Source organism: Heptranchias perlo, chromosome 13 (genome assembly GCF_035084215.1).
Source record: "Heptranchias perlo isolate sHepPer1 chromosome 13, sHepPer1.hap1, whole genome shotgun sequence".
NCBI classification, from domain to species: Eukaryota; Metazoa; Chordata; class Chondrichthyes; order Hexanchiformes; family Hexanchidae; genus Heptranchias; species Heptranchias perlo.
In genome coordinates, this window is record NC_090337.1 from 3,364,436 (window position 1) to 3,385,327 (window position 20,892).

A 20,892-nucleotide genomic window follows, 5' to 3' on the forward strand; every position below is an offset into this window, starting at 1 on the left:
CCTATAACACAAGCTGATTTCCAAAACAGTATATTTAGATCTGAAAGCTACTGCAATGTTCGAAGTATGAACTGTAACATAAAAAAAAAAAATTTTTGTTGTAAAGTTTGGGTTAATTCTCCATAACCTGCATGATAGTCACGAGTGTGATTTTTACTTCACTGTCATCCAGCTTTATTGTTTGTTTTGAGGCTCGAACTGAAGGATGCTAGTGAGAAAAGGAAAACCACAAATGGATGAAACGCCAAACTGAAACAGGTTACTGATTCATCAGAATAGTCCCACTGAAAAAAAGGAAGACTTGTATTTATATAGCACCTTTCATGACCTCAGGACATCTCAAAGCCAATGAAGTGAAAGGTGTTTAACCAAAATGCCAATCTGTCTTGTCTCTTTGCACATACTGGCAGACTCATTGTGTATTTCCAGCATTTTCTTTATTTATTGTATTAGGGATCTTACTGCTGGGGAATAGACACTTTCCATTTAACCATTCAGTGTCCCATCAAACACTCCCAGGGCAGCTACAGCACGGGTTAGATACAGAGTAAAGGACCCTCTACACTGTCCCATCAAACACTCCCAGGGCAGGTACAGTACGCATTAGATACAGAGTAAAGGACCCTCTACACTGTCCCATCAAACACTCCCAGGGCAGGTACAGTACGCATTAGATACAGAGTAAAGGACCCTCTACACTGTCCCATCAAACACTCCCAGGGCAGATACAGCGCGGGTTAGATACAGAGTAAAGCTCCCTCTACACTGTCCCATCAAACACTCCCAGGGCAGGTACAGCGCGGGTTAGATACAGAGTAAAGCTCCCTCTACACTGTCCCATCAAACACTCTCAGGGCAGGTACAGCGTGGGTTAGATACAGAGTAGAAATTGTACAGGGAAGAAATTGGAAAAAGGAATATTATTTCCATCCAACCGTATTATCCAGGAACATGTAATGCTACTGAGTAACTGGTGCTGTTATCTCTTCTTGAATGACTGTGGGAGGTTCTCTTTACAATCTGTCAGGTCCAATCTTATCATACTTGTTTAAAGAGCACTTGGAATTTTCCATTCCATTTGAGGGATTTCATGGAGAAAGAAACAAGTGATTCTATTAAACCATTGTAAGCTTCATTTATTTAATAATTAAAAACAATCTACCTTTTTTCTCTATTTTTAAAACATTAGGTGCACTTGACTTTGACAAATTGGACTGAGCTAATTGTTGACTGAAGGCAGTTTAAGCCTGGAAGAGTGTGTCAGCACCCGAACAGCAGTACAGTACAAGACAAACTCTCCGATATGGGCACAGGGTTTACATTTATTAACATTTTCCAGCTGAATAAAAAGACTGAGGGAGAATGTGGAAAGGAAAAATATGACCGAGCGGGGACAGAGAAAGTGTTTACATCTAATAATTTTTATGTAGAATTGTACTTTAGATAAAGTCCCCACAACTTAAAACGTCCTCGTGTAGAGCGAGCAGTCACTTATATCGGCCAAATTGTGATCACCACGATCCAGTTGCATTAACATCAATTTCAAAATTGCCGGTTATGGCGTCTTTAGCACTCCGTTTATTTCGGGCTGAAACAGCTGCGCTGACTCACTAGTTCGCACCTCGTTAAGGTGCACTGAATGTAATAAAAGAGCCTTATTGAGCAGACTTCATGTTAGTATTATATATTTTCAGATGAGAATCCTTTACCAAAACCTGGGTGGCTGTGTAGGAGACTTCCCCCCTTTGAGGACTGACTAAAGCAAAGAGAGAACTCTTTTACCTTTCCAGTGAATTTGTGCCGACAGTCCATCAGCTGTAATAAATGGCCCAGATTTGAAAGCTATCCAGTAAATATAGACAGGCTGCAGCGTCAATTTTAACTATCCTCTCTCTGGCAGTTCCTTCTTTGGCCCATACGCCTCTATGAAGCACCTTGGGATGTTTATCTTCATTAAAAATGCTATCTGAATCGAAACTGTTGCTGCTCCTCCGTAGAAGATTAAAATGAATGTCTTTATTCCCTCTCCTTCATCTTTCTCCCCTCCTCTGCTTAAGGTGCTGATTCTGCAGAGTAGGGGGGTGGGTAGTTCCCTGAGCACTGATTGTCCAACATTACATCACCCAAGTGAGCATTCTTCACCCTAAACTGTCAGTGGACTATTCAACTATGGACGATGTCATTAATTCACAGTACAGTTGTCAGCTGTGCCTCAGTTGGTAGCACTCTCACCCGAGTCAGAAGGTTGTGGTTCAAATCCCACTCCAGACACTTGAGCACACAATCCAGGGTGATACTCCCAGTGCAGTACTGAGGGAGTGCTCTACTGTTGGAGGTGCTGTCTTTCAAATTAGACATTAAATCAAGGTCTCGTCTGCCCTCTCGGATGGTTGTAAAAGATCCCATGACACTATTTCAAAGAAGAATAGGGGAGTTCTCTCTCTGTCCTGACCAATATGTATCCCTCAACCACCATCACTAAGACATTATCCGTCATTATCTAATTGCCGTTTGTGGGGCTGTGCTGTGCACAAATTGGCTGCCGCGTATCCTGAAATTACAACAGTGACTACAGTTCAAAAGTACTTCATTGGCTGTAAAGCGCTTTGGGAGGTCCTGAGGTCGTGAAAGGCGCTATATAAATGCAAGTTCTTGCTTTTCTTTTTCTTTCTGTGGAAGGCATCATAGATGAAGATCTTGCTCTCACCCAGCACACTTTCCAGCAAGAGCCAATAGATAGCGATCGGGGAACGGAATCTTTTATCCCCACTCTCATGCAGGGGTGTCCAGGGGGATTAATTACAGCACCTCTTCTGCTGCCCCAGCTGGGTTCAGCTAACTGAGCACAGACTGGGGATGGAATCCTGGCCCTGTCCTGGCTTGAGCTGGAGCAGTGGTAGCGGGCTTTAATCGGCCTCCGTTCCCCTGTATGGAGGTTAGGCGCAGACCGGAATTGGTCTCAACTCTGATGCTTTCTGCTGTCAAATAGCTTATCAGGAGAGAAAATTGGGGGGTTGGGGGAAACAGAATGACAAAATACTGTAACAATACATATGGCTTTAAATTTCATTCTGCAAGTTTTACTTCAGTAAAAGAATGTTGGCACAAACCCAAATTCCTCCAATAACACACTGAGTTTGTGTGGAGCCAACTGCAGTTTCCTTTTCAGTACACTCGTTCGGCATTCGATAAATGAAGTACAGATGCAGATTGATGCTAGCCTTCCTTGTCCTTCTACCTCTCTGTAACGTGCTGACTCGAGCTGGGGTACAAATCTCTCAGTTCCAGAAACCTGCTGCTTCCTTTGCCCAACAACCCAGTCTACATGTTTTTTTTAAAAATTCATTCTCAGGACCTGGGTGTCACTGGCAAGGCCGGCATTTATCGCCCATTCCTAGTTGCCCTGAGAAGGTGGTGGTGGGCCTTCTTCTTGAACCGCTGATAGTGGTTTTGATACGATTGAGGGGCTCGCTTGACCACTTCAGAGGGCTGTTAAGAATCAACCGCATTGGTGTGGGTCTGGAGTCACATACAGGCCCAGCCCGGGTAAGAACGGCAGGTTTCCTTCCCTAAAGGACATTAGTGAACCAGTTGGGTTTGTATGACAATCCCATAGCTTCATGTTCACCATTACTGATACCAACTTTTTATTTCCAGATTTTTTTTTGAACTGAATTTAAATTCTCAAACTGCCACAGTGAGATTATGAACTCACGACCTCTGGATTACTAGTCCAGGCCTGTGAACTACTACTCCAGTAACATAACCACCACACCACCTAAACTGCCGATTTGTCCATGGGAGTTGGGAGTTGGGAGTGGGAGGAGGAGGGGGAGGAGGAGGAGGAGGAGGGGGAGGAGGGGGAGGGGGAGGAGGGGGAGGGGGAGGAGGGGGAGGAGGAGGAGGGAGGAGGAGAGGGAGGCATGAGAGTCGAGAGTTGAGCTTGATCCTGTCCTCATGCAATCACTAGTCCAGGGCCCTAAGCCTAATTGGAAGTACGGTAATGTAATGGTTATGTTACCAGACTAGTAATCCAGAGGTCTAGACTAATAATCCAGAGAATGTGAGTTCAAATCCCACTGCGGCAGTTTGTAGAACTTGAATTCAGTTTAAAAAAAAATCTGGAAATAAAAATCTGTTATCAGTAAAAGTGACCATGAAGCAATGGATTGTTGTACAAACCCAACTGGTTCACTGATGTCCTTTAGAGAAGGAAACCTGCCGTCCTTACCCGGTCTGGGCCTGTATGTGACTCCAGTCCCATATCAACATGGTTGAGTCTTAAATGCCCTCTGAAATGGCCCAGCAAGTTACCCAGTTGTATCAAAACCATTACCAGTGGTTCAAGAAGAAGGCCCACCACCACCGTCTCAGGGCAACTAGGGATGGGCAATAAATGCCAGCCTTGCCAGTGATGCCCCTATCCCAAGAATAAATAAAATAAAGTCCCCTGGCAATATAGAAAAATGGTTATGGAGTGTCCAGGTCAAAACTCCTCCCCCGGTTGGCACCACTACAAAAAGGATTAACTGGTCATTCATTTCATGGCTGTTTGTGGAATCTTGCTGTGTGCAAACCTCCCCTTGCCTACCTCAAGAGAGTCAGTGCACTTCAAAGTAATTCACTGTATGTGAAACGCTTTCAGATGTTTTTGAGAGATGGGATAGCCATTGTATAAATGCAAGTCTGTCTTTTTTTTAGGAGGGAACAATAGAACAGTTCATAGGACCAATGATGGTAGCAAAAAACAAAAGAACTTCTATAACCTTTTCTATAACCTTTCATGACCTCAGGTATCCCAAAACACTTCACAGCCAATGAAATACTTTTAAAATGTAGTCACTGTTATAACTTAGGAAACGCAGCAGCCAATTTGGGCACAGCAAGAGCCCACAAGCAGCGATGAAATAAATGACCAGATAATCTGTTTTAGTGATGTTGGTTTAGGGATAAATGTTGACCAGGACACCGGGGAGAATTCCCCTGCTCCTCTTCGAATAGTGGCCGTGAGATTTTTTACATCCACCTGAGAGAGGGCCTCCGTTTAACATCTCATCTGAAAGACGCACCTCCCAAAGTGCAGTGCTCCCTCAGCACTGCACTGAAGAACCAGCCTGGACTGTGTGCTTGAGCCTCTGGAGTGGGGCTTGAACCCATGACCGTCTAACTCATAGGTGAAAGTCAAGGCTGAACCTGCAGATGATGAAAGTAGTGATAGAAAAGAAAGACAAAAAAGGTTTCGATGGAATGGCTGAATCAGACTATGTTTCAGCTCAGTAATTTTTTCCTTGCAGTAGACGCAACAGTCGCACACCTGTAAAGCTCTTTTAGTATATGGGGTATAATGATGCCCTCTAGCTTTCAGTTGTAGCACTATAGCTTCAGAACTTCACACACAGCATTTACTGCAGAGTACTTACTGTGTTTGATACGGTGAATACACAACATCCTACCTAATTACACATCACACCCCTCATGTGATTACATCTGGTCATTTTCTAGTAATTCCTGCATTTATTCCCATTATACAAGGATGATACCAGAACTGAGAGGATACAACTATCAGGATAGATTGAACAGGCTGGGGCGCTTTTCTCTAGAAAAGAGAAGGCTGAGGGGCAACTTGATAGAGCTCTTCACTATTATGAAGGGATTCAATAGAGAAGATGTTTCCACTTGTGGGGGAGACAAAAACTAGGGGTCATAAATATAAGATAGTCACTAATAAATCCAATGGAGAATTCAGCAGCATCTTCTTTATGTTAGAATGTGGAACTCGCTACCACATGGAGTAGTTGAGGCGAATAGCATAAATGCATTTAAGGGGAAGTCAGATAAACACATGAGGGAGAAAGGGAGTATTGTGTGCACTTTTGGTCTCCTTATCTGAGGAAGGATGTCCTTGCCATGGAGGGAGTGCAACGAAGTTTACCAGACTGATTCCTGGGATGGCAGGACTGACGTATGAGGAGAGATTGGGTCGACTAGGCCTATATTCACTTGAGTTTAGAAGAATGAGAGGTGATCTCATCGAAACATATAAAATTCTAACAGGGCTAGACATTCTAGATGCAAGGAGGATGTTCCCGATGGCTGGGGAGTCCAGAACGAGGGGTCACAGTCTCAGGATACGGGGTATGCCATTTAGAACCGAGATGAGGAGAAATTTCTTCACTCAGAGGGTGGTGAACCTGTGGAATTCTCTACCACAGAAGGCAGTGGAGGCCAAGTCATTAGATGTATTCAAGAAGGAGATGGATATATTTCTTAATGCTAAATGGATCAAGGGATATGGGGAAAAAGCGGGAACAGGGTACTGAGTAAGACGATCAGCCATGATCACTTTGAATGGCGGAGCAGGCCTGAAGGGCCGAATGGCCTACTCTTGCTCCTATTTTCTATGTTTCTATGAATAGAAGGATATGCTGATAAGGTTAGATGATGTAGGGAGGGAGGAGGCTTGTGTGGAGCATAAACACCGGCATAGACCAGTTGGGCCAAATGGCCTGTTTCTGTGCTGTAATTTTATGTCTGATCAATGTGAAGTGAGTATGCCTTTATTCATCATCCTTGTATCTTATTAAGTCTTGAGAAAGGAGACGCTGTCGAGGTTTTCTAAAGTGCAAGCTGTTTCAACTCAATATATTGGGGGATTGTTCTCCTTAGAGCAGAGAAGGTTAAGGGGAGATTTAATAAAGGAGTTCAAAATTATGAAGGGTTTTGATAGAGTAAAAACAGAGAACTGTTTCCAGTGGCAGGAGTGGCAGTAACCAGAGGTCAGAGATTTAAGATAATTGGAAAAAGAACCTGGGGGAAGAGAAGGAGAATTTATTTTTACACAGCGAGTTGTTATGATCTGGAATGCGCTGCCTGAAAGGGCGGTGGAAGCAGATTCAATAGTAACTTTCAAAAGGGAATTGGATAAACACTTGAAAAGGAAAATTTGCAGGGCTATGGGGAAAGAGCTGGGGAGTGGGACTAATTGGATAGCTCTTTCAAAGAGCTGGCACAGGCACGATGGGCCAAATAGCCTCCTTTTCTGCTGTATCATTCTATGATTAGGGGATGGGAAACCAGCAGAGGAAGGTGAGATAGCAGCAATAGGGGAAGCAAGGCATAGCGTGGGATAGGATCTAAGAGCGAAGCTCTAAATGATCATGTGGCTCAGCAGCGAGCATTAAGAATTCAAGCCTGGATGTGTCGAAGGTTTCAGCTACAGCTGGGGGCAGTGGGGGAGGTGGTAATGTCGCAGAGAGGCATACCATGGCACTGGTTAAGGAATAAGAATGGAACTTTAATCTGGATCATTCGATGGTACAGGAAATATTGACTCAGGTATTTCAAAATGATGCCCCTACAGAAGCAGCAGAGCTGCCAAACTTCAGATCGTAATTTCAGTGACGTTATTTGGCACATGAACGAACCCAACAGCAACAACTTGCATTTATACATCGCCTTTAATGTAGGAAAAGGTCCCAAGGCACTTCACAGGGACTTAATAGACCAAAACTGACACCGAGCCAAAGAAGAAGATATTTGGACAGGTGACCAATCGCTTGGTCAAAGAGGTAGGTTTTAAGGAGCACCTTAAAGAAGGAGAGAGAGGGGCGGAGTGACAGAGAGGTTTAGGGAGGGAATTTCAGAGCGCGGGGCCTCGGCAGCCGAAGGCATGGCCCCCAATGGTGGGAGATGTGCAAGAGGAAATTTTGGAGGAATGCAGAGTTCGTGGAGAGTTGTAGGGCAGTGGTGGGTTAACATAATTAATTTCGACAAATTAGGTACAACCTCCGTCCTGCAGCCCAAAAAAACCCCAGAGCTGCTCCTTAGCTGGGGTGACAGTTGAAGCAGTACCACGAATCCCAGCAATCCGCTCCCTCCACCTGTGATGGGTCCCTGCTCCTCATTGCTATCCATCAACTCCTGCTGGGAAATGTACGTGTGGACCTCAGGTGAGGGTAGGATCAGGTATGGCTGTGACATAACTCCCCACCACCCCAGCTCACTCTAGTCATAAAGCCTGTCTAGGATCACACATGAGTAGCCACTTGAGTAAGTACAGGATGGTGGTCGGTACCTGTGAGACATATCCCAGCTCGAGTCAGCACCTTCGGGAGCAGAAGGTAAAGAAAGAATCCCGCTCCTTGCAAACTTTAGTAAGGCTTAAAATACTCATACTTGTTTTCAAATCCCTCCACGGCCGTGCCCCTCCCTAACCTCCTTCAGACCTACAACCCTCCGCGATCTCTGCGCTCCTCCAATTTTGACCTCTTATCCATTCCCCATTCCCTTCGCCCCACCATTGACGGCCATGCCTTCAGCTGCCTAAGCTCTGATATTCCCCCCCTAAAACTTTTCACCTCCCTCTCCTCCTTTTAACCTACCTCTTTGACCAAGCTTTTGGTCACTTGTCCTAATGTCTCCTTATGTGTTAAGTTTTGTTTGATAATGTTCCTATGAAGCGCCTTGGGGCATTTTATTACGTTAAAGGCGTTATATAAATGCAAGATGTTGTTGCTTCTTCGCAGAATGACTGCGTTGATGGGATGCGAGAGAGGATGATTGTGTGAAGGACTTTCCACATCGAGAACACTTGTAAGGCTTCTCACCCGTGTGGCTTCGCTGATGCTTTAGACAGTCTGAGGAGGTAGAAAAGGTCTTTGGGCAATTGGGACACTTGTGGGGTTTCTCTCCCGTGTGAATGTGCTGATGAACTATCAGGGACCAGGAACGAGTGAACGTCTTCTCACACTCAGGGCATTTGTAAGGTGTCTCCCCTGTGTGGACCCTCTGGTGAACTGCGAGAGACTGCGAATGAGGGAAAGTCTCAGCACACTGAGCACATTTGTAAGGTCTCTCCCCTGTGTGGATCCGCTGATGGAGCGTGAGGGACTCAGGGTGCACGAACCTCTTCTCGCAATGGCAACACTTATAAGGCTTCTCCCCCGTGTGTGTGCGTTGGTGCTTTAAACAGTGCGACGAGCAGGAAAAGCTCTTCCCACAGTCGGAACACTCGTAAGGCTTCTCCCCTGTGTGAGTGCGTCGGTGAACTGTGAGGGATGACGAGCGGGTAAAGGTCTTCTCGCAGGACAGACACTTGAACTGCTTGCCCCCTGTGTGGCTGTGCTGATGTTTTAAACAGTCCGACGAGGTAGAGAAAGTTTTGCCGCAGTCTGAACAGCGGTACAGTTTCTCTCCTGTATGAATGCGCTCATGAACGGTCAGGTGCCATGACCGAGTGAAGCTCTTCTCACAGTATGAACATTCGAATGGCCGTTCTCCCGTATGAATGCGCTGGTGGAATATAACGGATGACGAACGAGTGAAGGTCTGCTGGCAGTACGAACACTTGAAGGGTCTCCTTGCTGTAGGATCTCTGCGATGCTGTGAAGGGTGGAAGGTCGATAGCTCTGAAGTCCGTTCCAGGTGAGCTAAAGATGGATGTTGCTCTTCCATAACTCACGAGCTCCGTTCCTTTGCAACCCTGAGTCCTGTAGAACACTTGTTATTTTACAAAATCTTGCAGTGGCGCCTGGGTCAAATTTTCTTTGATAAAACAGCAAATGGTGAAAACTGAAAATGCAGGAAGTACACAGCAGGTCCAATGGTGTCTAAAAAGAGAAAAAAAACAGGTCAATGCTCTGGGTGGAATCTCTTTCTCAGTGCATAATCTTTGATTCCTGACTAGTGACCTAAACACGTCACCTGTGTGCCTTGGGAGATCAAAAAGCATCCCAGAGTAAAAAGGAACATAAATGAATTTCTTAAAAGACTTTTATTGAACTTAGCAAAATGTACAAACATGCTAAGGCCATGGCACAACAAGAGTTCTATACATTTTGTTAGTGCTTAGTATTGCGGGATGGCAACCAGTGGCAACTGGATAGCCCTATTTCAAGTTACGAGGAGAACTCAAGCACACAAACGCCTTCCCCCTTCCCAATACAGTGATAACACCGAAACTACAGCCACACCATGCAGAGGATGAAACCCCCCACCCCACCCCACTAAATGGTTCACCAGCCCGCACGATCACCGCTGCTGCCCAAACCCAACCGCAACCAGAAAGACCATCCTTAGGCCTTTTGCCATGCAGCAGCAGCAACCTTACCTCATGAGCACTATTTTAAGCTTCAAATCTGCAACCAGCCACAAAAATGAATCAATTTCATGTCCCTTTTTCTTAAAACCATATGTAGGAAAATGCAAAGTTGGTCACACCACCGTGCCAGACCCAGGTGGGAAAACTGTGAAAGATTCAGGTAAGCACAGGATCACCACTGGAGGCTGGGGTTATGGTTCATTAACAGTGGTGAAGAAAGTGCCCCGTTTGGCCAATCTCATCCAACAGGCCCGTGTTGACAACCGTCCCTGTCAATCATCGCCTCGCCTGCCCGCCTCCCGCGCACTCTCGCGTGATCTGGACGCCGGGTCGCATTGCAGTCTGGGAGCTGTAGTCCGCTCACCCGGATGCCCACTGCTCAGCGTGCGCCCGCGGAACTACCAGTACCGGCATGCCCCGCGGGACAGCCGAACTGCGCACGCGTAGTTGTGACAGGCCGGGCCGGCCGGGGGCTGTGTGAGCGGTAACATGGCGACTTATGTGGAAATCATCAGGCACGAGTTCCCCGACATCGACACCGAGCTTTTCCAATACGTGACAGGTGAGGGCCGGCTCAGGCCGCAACCTAGCCCCGGGGACTGGGTAATGTTTTCGGGCCGCGCTTCCCTCTCGTCAGCCCCATAAGAGATTGGGGCCTGGCCCCGGCGTTGGAGCCCGGCCTCAGAGCAGCTGAAGGAAGGAACCCTGGGGCTGAGCACTGACTGGGGAGCTGGGTGTAGGCCTTGCCCTTGGCCTGTCTGCCCTCCGCTGCCACCATTTGTCCAGCATCGAGCCGGCCAGTGGGTCGAGTTCTGGTGTGCCAGTTTGGCTCAGTCGGTCTCACTCTCCCCTCTGGGTCAGAAGGTCGTGGGTTCGAGCCCCCCACTCCAGGGACCTGAGCCCCATAATCCAGGCCGACCCTCCGTGAGACGCTAAACCGGGGCCCCGTCTGCCTATTTGGATTGCCCAGTTGGACCTTAACCCACCTCATTCCAAGGGTACCAAGTGGTAGCACTCTCGCCTCTGAGTCAGAAGGTTGTGGGTGCAAGTACCCACTCCAGAGACTCGAGCACATAATTCAGACTGACACTCCCAGTGCATTACTGAGGGAGTGCGACACTGGCTGAGGTGCTGTCTTTCGGATGAGATGTTAAACCGAGGCCCCGTCTGCCCCCTCAGATGGATGTAAAAGTTCCCGCGGCGCTATTTCGAAGGAAAGCAGGGGAGTTCTCGGCCAATGTTTATCCCTCATCCAACATCGCTAAAACAGATGATCTGGTCATTATCACATTGCTGTTTGTGGGATCTTGCTGTGTGCAAATTCGCTGCCGCGTTTCCTACATTACAACAGTGACTACACTTCAGAAGTACTTCATTGACTGTAAAATGCTTTGGGGTGTCCTGAGGTCGTGAAAGATGCTACATAAATGGAAGTTTTTTCATTAAGAGGGACAGGGGATTCCCCCCCTATCACAAGGTAGGTCTAGATGAGAAATACAATTCAACCCACCTTAGCTCATCCATCTGGAAAGATCCTACGGTTGCCTATCGCAGCATCTTAACTGCTTCTTAAATGATTCCACTACCCTACTTGGAGCCCATTTCATGTGTTGATCACTGAACGTGGGTCTGTGACCCCCCCCCCCCCATCCAAGTTTAGCTTACGATTTTGTTTACTATCTTTTTCTCGATTAGATCACCTCTCCATTGGCTTATTTTAAGGCTGAAAAGTCTAAGCCTTTCCTCATAACTCAATCTTCTGATGTCAGGGAACAGGCTTGCGGGTCTTTTCTGCACTTAACTCGTGGCTTAAACGTCTCCCTTGTTTTTGGCTGTGTAGTATAAAAACATAAGAAATAGGAGCAGGAGTAGGCCAGACGGTCCCTCGAGCCTGCTCCGCCATTCAATCAAATCATGGCTGATCATCTACCTCAACTCCACTTTCTCACCCTCTCCCCATATCCTTTGATTCCCCTAGAGTCCAAAAATTTATTGATCTCAGTCATGAATATACTTAACAACTAAGCATCCACAGCCCTCTGGGTAGAGAATTCCAAAGATTCACAACCCTCTGAGTGAAGCAATTTCTCCTCATCTCAGTCCTAAATGACCGACCCCTTATCCTGAGACTATACCCCCAGCTCTAGACTCTGCTCTAGCCAGGGGAAACAGCCTCTCAGAATCTAATCTTTCAATGAGATCACCTCCCATTCTTCTGAACTCCAGAGACTGTAGGCCATTTTACTCAATCTCTTAATCTATAGTTCTTGGGTTTAAATCATTTAGCATCTCCTTCCTCCTCTACATCTAATTCCCACACTCATCAAATTATTTCCACACTCCAAATCCGGTTTGCCTTGTTAATTGCTGTTCTGCTGTGATTGGACGTGTTGATTCTACTAAAACCCTGTGCTCTCTTTCGATTTAATTTTTAGCTGCTCCAGTTATTCCTGGAGTCCTGGCCATAAGTGGAAACAGACTAACCAGTCATTCTTTTCTATTTGTGGGATCCTGCTCCTTTGTTTGCCATCACAGTAATTCGTTGTATGTTTCAGTTCATTGATGTTTGTGTGACTGTGGAGGCTCAGTCATTGAGTACATTCAAAACAGAGATCGATAGATTTCTAGATATTAAAGGCATCAAGGGATATGGGGATAGTGCAGGAAAATGGCATTGAGGTAGAAGATCAGCCATGATCTTGTTGAATGGCGGAGCAGACTCGAGGGGCCGGATGGCCTACTCCTACTCCTGCACCTATTTCTCATGTTCTTATGACATAAGGTGCTAAATAATACATGATTTTTGATGTTTACTTACTGCTGATGAAAATCAATTGGAGGCCTCCATAACTAATGTCCCCAATTCCCAAGACCTGGAAGTAAGTGGGGGAAATGGACTTTCATAGAAAGTAGTTTATATCTTTAGAAACTTCTGGATTGTCCCTTCAAAAACGAGATTGTCTAGTGCTAAAGTACAATTGGCTATTTAAGGAGGAGGCTCCCTGATTTTTTTTTAGAGCTGTTTGTGTTCTGGTTCAGATCTTTAGATTTGTTAAATATGATTTTTAATAATGGAAATTCCTTCTCTGGTGTTACATTGGCCCAAGGTTAATTTTAAACCAACTGCTGATGATCCCTTGGAGATTGTACTGCCACATGGTATTACGCAGAGTACTTCATGGCTGTGTTACTGTAGCAGCATATCAGGAAGTCACTGGAACATTTTTCTCTCTGGCACATTTTGTTCCTGTATTGAGCACCTTCACCTCCCCACCCCAACTTGACGATTATCTTGCTGTGAAAATCATGTGAATCTCCCACGACCAGAAAATGTGCGGGACACTGGGATCAGACACATACAAATGCACAGACATGATGCTCTAACGGGAGATGACATTGGGTCTGGTTATGACTGTCGTGGTGGGAGCAGTACGTTGTCACTGGAATTATTATGAAGTGTCTTGTAGGAATCATCAGATTGTTTGAACGTGTTAGTCCCCCTAAACTCATGCCAGGGAATTCCTTGGGGGGATTGTCCTGATCGGCTCTCATAACTTCAGTGGGATCCCCATTTGTGGGATTTATCCAGGGTTTATGGTGGTTGATCGGCAAAATACCTGAAGAAAGTCCTGGCATCAGCATTTCAGCTTCCACAAGGCAGGGGAGTGATGGAATACTCACCGCTTGTCTGCATGGGTGCAGCTGCAACAACACTCAAGAAGCTCGACATTATCCGTAAACCAAGCAGTCTACTTGCTTGGCGCACCATGGCTGCAGTGTGTACAATCTACAGAATGCACTGCAGAACCTTCCAAACCTGTGACCTCCACCACCTAATAGGACAAGGACAGTAGGTGCATGGGAACAACATTACCTTCAAGTTCCCCTCCAAGTCACGCACCATCCTGAAGTGGACATATATCGGCCTTTTCTTCATCGTCGCTGGGTCAAAATCTTGGAACTCCCTAACTAACAGCACCGTGGGAGCACCTTCACTACATGGACTGCAGCGGTTCAAGAAGAAGGCCCACCACCACCTTCTCAAGGGCAACTAGGGATGGGCAATAAATTCTGGCCTTGCCAGTGACACCCACATTTTGAGAATGAATTTTTTAAAAAGCATGAAAAATGGCCACTTGGGGGAGCTGCAGGAGGATGACTGAGTCCTGTGAAACTAGTAAGAGTTGGTGCTTTCAGGAGTGGAGGCAGTCAAAAAGAAAAAAACTGAGTAACTTAAAAATGTAATATATTTTACTCACTTAAAACTTTTATCATGTTTGGACTGCACAATCAATGCGACAAATCCTTTGACAGCCTGAAGCGGGAAGTGCTCCAGTTCCCAGAACTCTCATCTCTTGCCTTCCATGAGCAGCAGGAAACTTGTTAGACGTGTAGAAGTTATTCACAGCTAGTGACAACCACTTGGTAGTCAGTATCGGTTCGTGTTGAGAAAATAGAAAACAACAGTATGTAGAAAACATTCACTTCGAGAGAGTTGCTGCTTGTTTTGCCAAGGCAACATAAAACCGTTTAGAAATGGTTTAATTTAAACCTGCAGAAGCATGGCTGGTGCACACTCAGTCTCGTAAAGTGCTATTGGGTATGTTGAATGTGTCTGGAAATAGTGGAGTCTAAATGGCCACAGTAAGTACATTTGCATTTTGGGTCAAAAATATCCTACCTGTGTGAAATGGGAGGGAGTTTATTTGCCTGTTTTCACCGGTTCCACAGGTGTCTCACTTCTGTCTCATCTAAGTGGCCGTCCTTCGTGTGTGAGTATAGACTGATTATCAGCAGGCTTTCGACCATGGTGAGCTCACGGCGGAGCTTGATCCTCTCTACAGGAGCCATTGGATCAACAATCGAGCAAAAGCTGTAGCTGATATTTTTTTCTATCTCTCTGGTTGGCTGAGATCAGTTAATTCAACTTTTTTTTAAAAGAAAGGGAATAGGACATTTCTGATCTTCTCAGCCATATCTTTATTTTTTAAATCCTGATTTGCATATTTATGCATTGTATAACAAATTGTTGGAAGTGTTACTGAGTAATCTGTGAAAAACCTGTAACCACACTTCCTGAATGAAACTTTTTGAAAACTGTCAGATTCCTGGCTGAAGCTCAGAGTGGAGGCTATGCAGCCCGAATATAATTTAGGACAGCGGTTGACTGAGGTGGAAATAATTTTTTTGGAACCAAGGCAGCATTGGACAAAATAGTGGGGAGCAGGGATCACAAAGATGAGTACAGATGAGGGAGGCCAATCGGTCCAACTCGTTCATCCTTCCATAGAAATCTGATTCCTGCCCCTGTCACAGTATCTTCTAACTGCCCCTTGAATGCTCTTTTCTGGAGAACATTCTTGCCCACTGTGAAGAATTGCTTCCTGACATTCGTTCTGAACTCGTCTTTCATCATTTTTGTTTTGCTTAGCAACTTATTTAACTCCGTAATGTCCCCTCTCATTTGCCTAGTTCCAAGCTTTAAAATGAGGAAGTTACAGCATGGAGGAAAGTCAAATGGAGTGTTTTTCACTCAAAGGATAACAATGTTACAAAGGAAAGTCTTTGACAGTATAAATGGTTTGGGAGAGCAATTGAATGAGTCTCTGGAGCAAGAGAATGGAGCAGATGGTAAGATGGTGTTTATGAGCTTGCATACGGCATTGAGATTACTCACAAGTGATGGGTATGTTGGGCCTAATGGCTTTTTTCTGCTTCAAAAAGCTCTTAAATGTGTAGTCAAAATGGAGTTGAGTGAGGAAACAAGGTTTGGGGCACAAAATCCAAAATAGTGGCTCAGCTAAGCACAAGCGAGTTTGTATGTCAGATTCTGGGATAAATTTGAGGTGAAGTGCTTGAATTGCACAGGAGTTCCTTGAATGCTACGCAATAGTGCCAGTGAATGAAAGGAATAGTTCTGGGGAGGCTCCAGGAAATTTCACAAGATAGATGCACAAGGCCTTTCAGCCTATCTTACCTCATCCATCTAAAAAGATAAATTTGTTGGACTATAACCTGGTGTTGTAAGATTCCTTACATCTAAAAAGAACCAATAGTCCCGAGCACATCAACCTATTAATTGATTCAAGCTTCCCCCAAATACCCTTCTTTCCACAGCCGTTTATGACACAAGGAGATGCCAGCTCCACGGAGTTAAGTAAAACATAACTTGCATTTGATACCTTAACATTTTTTAGCCTCCTGATTATTTTCCCTCCCTTATAAAGTGCTGACTCACTCTGGTGTGTGTTTCCACAGGTTAGTTTACTTTTAATCTAAAAAAATGGCAGATACAGGGTACGGTTGTCTGGCAAAGTTGATCCTTTTGAGCCTCACCTGGAATAATCAGTTATACAAGAAAGCAAGTTCATGGGAATCACCTACTATGTAAAAGGGAGCAAGTGGCTAAAGCAACACTTGATACTGATTGTAAAGTAATGAATCCCATGTTCTGTAAATTGGCAGAAATATGTTGGGATAAACAAGTTTATTTTGAGATTAATTGCATCAGATCACTGAGTCTTGAGCTGAGATAAGAACATTCTTGGGTTGCCTTGAACTGACTCCTACAATTGTGGGTGGGAGTTTTGAAATTCCTGACGAATGTGTTAGTGTTGTGGCTCGTCCTAATGGCTGAATTTTAATTGGCCAAATCCCCGGAGTGTGGTGTTAGCTGATCTGAGCCCGGGGTGACAGTAGGAGTTGTGATAGTTATTTTGTTCACCTGGGATAACTAGGGAAGGGGAAAAGTCAGCCATGGATCACTTTCCTGGTTGCTATTCAGTTTCCTGCTTGTCTGACATCCAGTCTTGGATTGGCCTCGATTTACTCCAGCTGAACGAAGACCGAAGCTATTGTCTTCGGCCACCGCCACAAAGTCCACACCCGAGCCACCAATTCCATCCCCTGCCGCTGTCTCAGGCTGAACCAGTCTGTTTGCAACCTCGGTGTCCTATTGGACCCTGAACTGAGTAAGACCCTGTCTCCTCTCCATTATAAAGACCACCAGCTTTCACCTCCATGACATCCACATCCGAGCCTGCCTCAGCCCTTCCACTGCTGAAACCCTTATCCATGCCTTTGTCACGTCGAGACCTGTTGACTCCAATGCTCTCCTTGCTGGCCTCCCATCCATAGAATCATAGAAAGGTTACAGTACGGAAGGAGGCCATTCGGCTCATCGAGTCCGTGCCGGCTCTATACAAGAGCAATCCAGCTAGTCCCACTCCCCCATCCTATCCCGTAGCCCTGCAATTTTTTTCCTTTCATGTACTTAACCAGTTCCCTCTTGAAAGCCATGACTGAATCTGCCTCCACCACCCCTCCTTCGCCTGTTGAAAACTTCAGCTCATTCCAAAACTCTGCTGCCTGTACCCTATCTTGCACCAAGTTCCGCTCACCCATCACATCTGTCCTTGCTGAGCTACATTGGCTTCTGTTCCCCCAATGCCTCAAATTTAAAATTCTCATCCTTATGTTTAAATCCCTTCATTTCTTTGCCCCTCCCTATCTCTGTAAGCTCCTCCAAACTTTCTGTCCCTCTGACTTCGACCTCTTGTGCACCCCGCTCCACCATTGGTGGCCGTGCCTTCAGCCGTCTCGGCCGCAGGCTCTGGAATCCCTCCCTAAACCACTGCACCTCTCATCCTTTAAGATCCGCCTTAAAACCTACCCTCCTAATATCTCCTTCTGTGGCTCAGCGTCCATTTTTTCCTCTCGCCTATGTGCGTCGCCTTGGCATTTTTTTTCTACATTTCTGTTGTGTGGGTGTTGCCAGGATTGGGTTCACTGTGATGCCTTCCCAGATCGAATAACCTACCAAAACCCTTCATGTGGGCGAACAAGGTCTACAGGGTGACAGGCCTTCAGCAGACATCAGTATCTCCATGAAAGAATGGGAGAAAATTGGCCAAAAAAAAATGACTTTAAACTCTTATAAGGTTTCAGTGACTGAGTTGGCATAATGTATCTTCAGAAATCTGCATCAAAACTGTTGCACGCCTTCTCTGATGAATACTCTGATAGAGAGAACACTGTGAGGTCAAGTGTGAAGTTCTCTCCAGGCTTTCGGACACCTGACTTAGGCGTTTAGTAACCTTGCGTTCTAGGTTCTGGACTGTCCAAAGCTGTTCATCTAGAGGAAACGGGGTAATTTCATGCAATATGCCTGGAAAATTATTTGCCACTAAATGATAGGAGGGAGCATGAGAAGAGAGACGAGTATGTGTGCTGAAGAAAGTTGCACTTTCTGTAGTTTTATGTGTCAAGGATACAACAAAGGCAATGCTTTCCCAGGCTTATCTGCAGAAATTCTTGTGTGCTGGCCAGCAATCTACAAGCTGTTTTGTCCTGTAGGAAGGAGTGAAGCTACCTTGTGATGTGGTGGCTGCTGCATTTTGTCCACGAGAACAGCAGTGACTACACTCCAAAAAGTAATTTATTGGCTGTGGAGCACTTTGTGACATCCTGAGAACGTGAAAGGCGCTATATAAATGAAATCTTTTTTTATATTATATGTATATTGTATCTATTGCGGAAGTGCCTCAAACAGCAAATGTTCCCTCTGAGGTCACATCATTGCATAAAGTGAGAATGAGAATCAGAATTATTTACAATTCCTCCTAATTTAGTATCGTCTGCAAATTTTGTCATAAAATACCGTATCATCTAACTTCCCATGAGCAGCATCACAGGAGAGCTGCTATTATTTAGAATTAGGAACAAGGTCAAGTTTTATTTTTCCTCTTAAGAAATCAAGCCAAGGAGTTTTACCACTGCTTTGCAACTCCTAAAACTGGAAAGCAGACCACTCCATGCAGAGGCACAAATGCAGCACGCTTCCTTAAGGGCAAAATGGGTGGCCCCCACTCTTTGGGGTGTAGGAAGTAAAAAGAAACAAAGCTCAAAAGATGGGTGCACCTCTAACACAGTGTAACTAACTTTCTTGAGAGGTACAACCTCAGGATATGTTGCTCAAGAATCGCCTTCTACGCACTGTATCACCGAGTGTGGGTAACGAGGTGTGCTCCTGCGATTTCCCCGTGCAGTGAGCTCCTGATTTCAACCGTACAGTTGCCAAGTGGAGACCAAGCATCTCGCCACAGAAAGAGAAAGGAAAACGACAGGATCAGTAGCCCTCTTTTGACAGACTGTGTGGAAGCTGGAACAGTTCTCATCGTATTCTATTTCCTCCTTCTGCTGCAGAGCAAGAGGAGGAGAGTGAGCAGCACTGAACCCCACAGTCCGGCAGGCTTTGAATGGAGGCCTAGTGGTGCACCCAGCATCAATCTACCGAATGCCATAGGTAGAAGTGGGCTGAGTGTGGCTGGGGTGTCATTTAGTACAAGTACTGTAACGCATAGGTTTTCAAACTGGGGTTCGTGCAGAGCTGGACATAGCGTACTCTGGGAGTGCAGTATCTTTAGAATTCTATATTCTTTCTGTATCTTTCGACTTGCTAGTATGTTGTTTCTGTTGCTTTCTGCAATGATAGTGCTATTTTCCTTTGGATAGCTGACACGGTCTTCTGGAATTTAGAGATCCATGGGAATGCGTAAATTATTGCAAGGGTTTTCCCCACTCGAAGGTTAACCATTGCTCTGTTGAGTCTTTTAAGTGAACTAAACCGAATCAAATGTTTGTCAGACCTTGACTTGTTTTTTTCAATATGATCCCCATTAGGTTTCCTTTTGGATTTTTTTTTAAGGTCAGTAAGCTGTTTATGTGGCGATGGGCACTGCCAGCTACCATGAGTAAGGTTGCAGCATGGCACCGATCTTCGACTTCCCAACTGGGAAAGGTACTTTTAAATCTTTCAGCTGAACCCAAATTATTTAGCTCCATCTGCCTCCCTAGCTTTCTAGAATTAGATGGTTGTTATAAAAATAAAACACAAGGGACATGAAAACTTTGAAGCACAAAAAAACAAAACTGCTCCTTTTACATAACTTAATCCTACCTTCTCGTCAAATACCTCAATGTTTCCAAATGAACCCCACGTAAGCTTGTAAGCTTCAGTGGTCTTCCCTGGTAACTTGTACCACATCTCTTCCCATTGGGTGGAAAAAGCACCCCTCCGCCTCCTCCCCCCCCCCCCCCCCCCCCCCCCCCGACCTCCCATGCCTTCCCTTCTTGCTCCTGACCTCCCTATTTTAACCAGCTCAGCATGCTCGGCTATAAGATGCAATACTTTGGCTTAGACAGCAATTAGCGATGCTTTTGAATGGTAGACTTGTGTCCTTGCAGCTGAAGCTGAAGGTTTATCAGCTTCACCCAGTTTAGACGATGTGACTCTTGTTTTGCCTAATGTCTTTGAACTGTCTGTGATTGAAAATTGCTTTTTAAGTCAATATCCTTCACACTGCATCAAGTGTCTTACAATATATGGCTTCATGTCCAGCATATGATAGCACGCATTCTAGAATAATGAAGGAGTTAGAAAGGAAACTGCAGAGCCTCTGACCATAATCTTTCAAGCCTCCTTGGATATGAAAGGTATGCCAGAGGGCTGGAGCGTTGCTAAAGAAGGGAGAAAAGGATAAATCAGATAACTAGAGACCAGTCGGGTTCATGTTGGCAGTGGGTAAACTGCTAGAGGTCATAATATGGGATAAAATTGGTACAGCGAAAAACCTGACTTAAGGACAGTCAACGTGGATTTCTCAAAGCAAGTTGACTGACTAATTTAATAAAGCTCTTTGAGGAGATAGTGGAGTGTATTGATAAAGGGAATGCAGTGAGTGCAGATATGGATTTTTTTTTAAGAGGCATTTAATACGATGCTGTGTTGAAGG

General features: G+C 45.3%; 2 protein-coding genes across 6 annotated transcripts in view; one reads left to right on the top strand and one right to left on the bottom strand.

The window, feature by feature from the left end:
- Nucleotides 1–10,350, bottom strand: part of LOC137331220 (zinc finger protein 436-like) — a 74,788-nt gene extending 64,438 nt beyond the window's left edge. Inside the window, exons 1-3 of one of the 3 annotated variants that reach the window (XR_010965401.1) lie at nucleotides 10,109–10,350; nucleotides 8,382–9,608; nucleotides 1,128–2,989 (exon numbers count right to left, since the gene is read on the bottom strand). Coding sequence is in view for 1 of the 3 variants with exons in the window: in XM_067994853.1 (XP_067850954.1) it covers nucleotides 8,491–9,453 (963 nt within the window). In the remaining 2 variants the exon portion in view is untranslated. Of the gene's footprint in view, nucleotides 1–1,127; nucleotides 2,990–4,374; nucleotides 9,609–10,108 lie in introns of those variants that run through there. The other 2 variants (XR_010965402.1, XM_067994853.1) reach the window with 2 other exon arrangements.
- Nucleotides 10,351–10,530: 180 nt separating this feature from the next.
- Nucleotides 10,531–20,892, top strand: part of abcf3 (ATP-binding cassette, sub-family F (GCN20), member 3) — a 70,013-nt gene continuing 59,651 nt past the window's right edge. The window contains exons 1-2 of one of the 3 annotated variants that reach the window (XM_067994851.1): nucleotides 10,573–10,661; nucleotides 19,806–19,898. In XM_067994851.1, coding sequence (XP_067850952.1) covers nucleotides 19,865–19,898 — 34 coding nt within the window. In that variant the 5' untranslated portion in view covers nucleotides 10,573–10,661; nucleotides 19,806–19,864. Of the gene's footprint in view, nucleotides 10,662–19,780; nucleotides 19,899–20,892 lie in introns of all 3 variants that reach the window. The other 2 variants (XM_067994852.1, XM_067994850.1) reach the window with 2 other exon arrangements.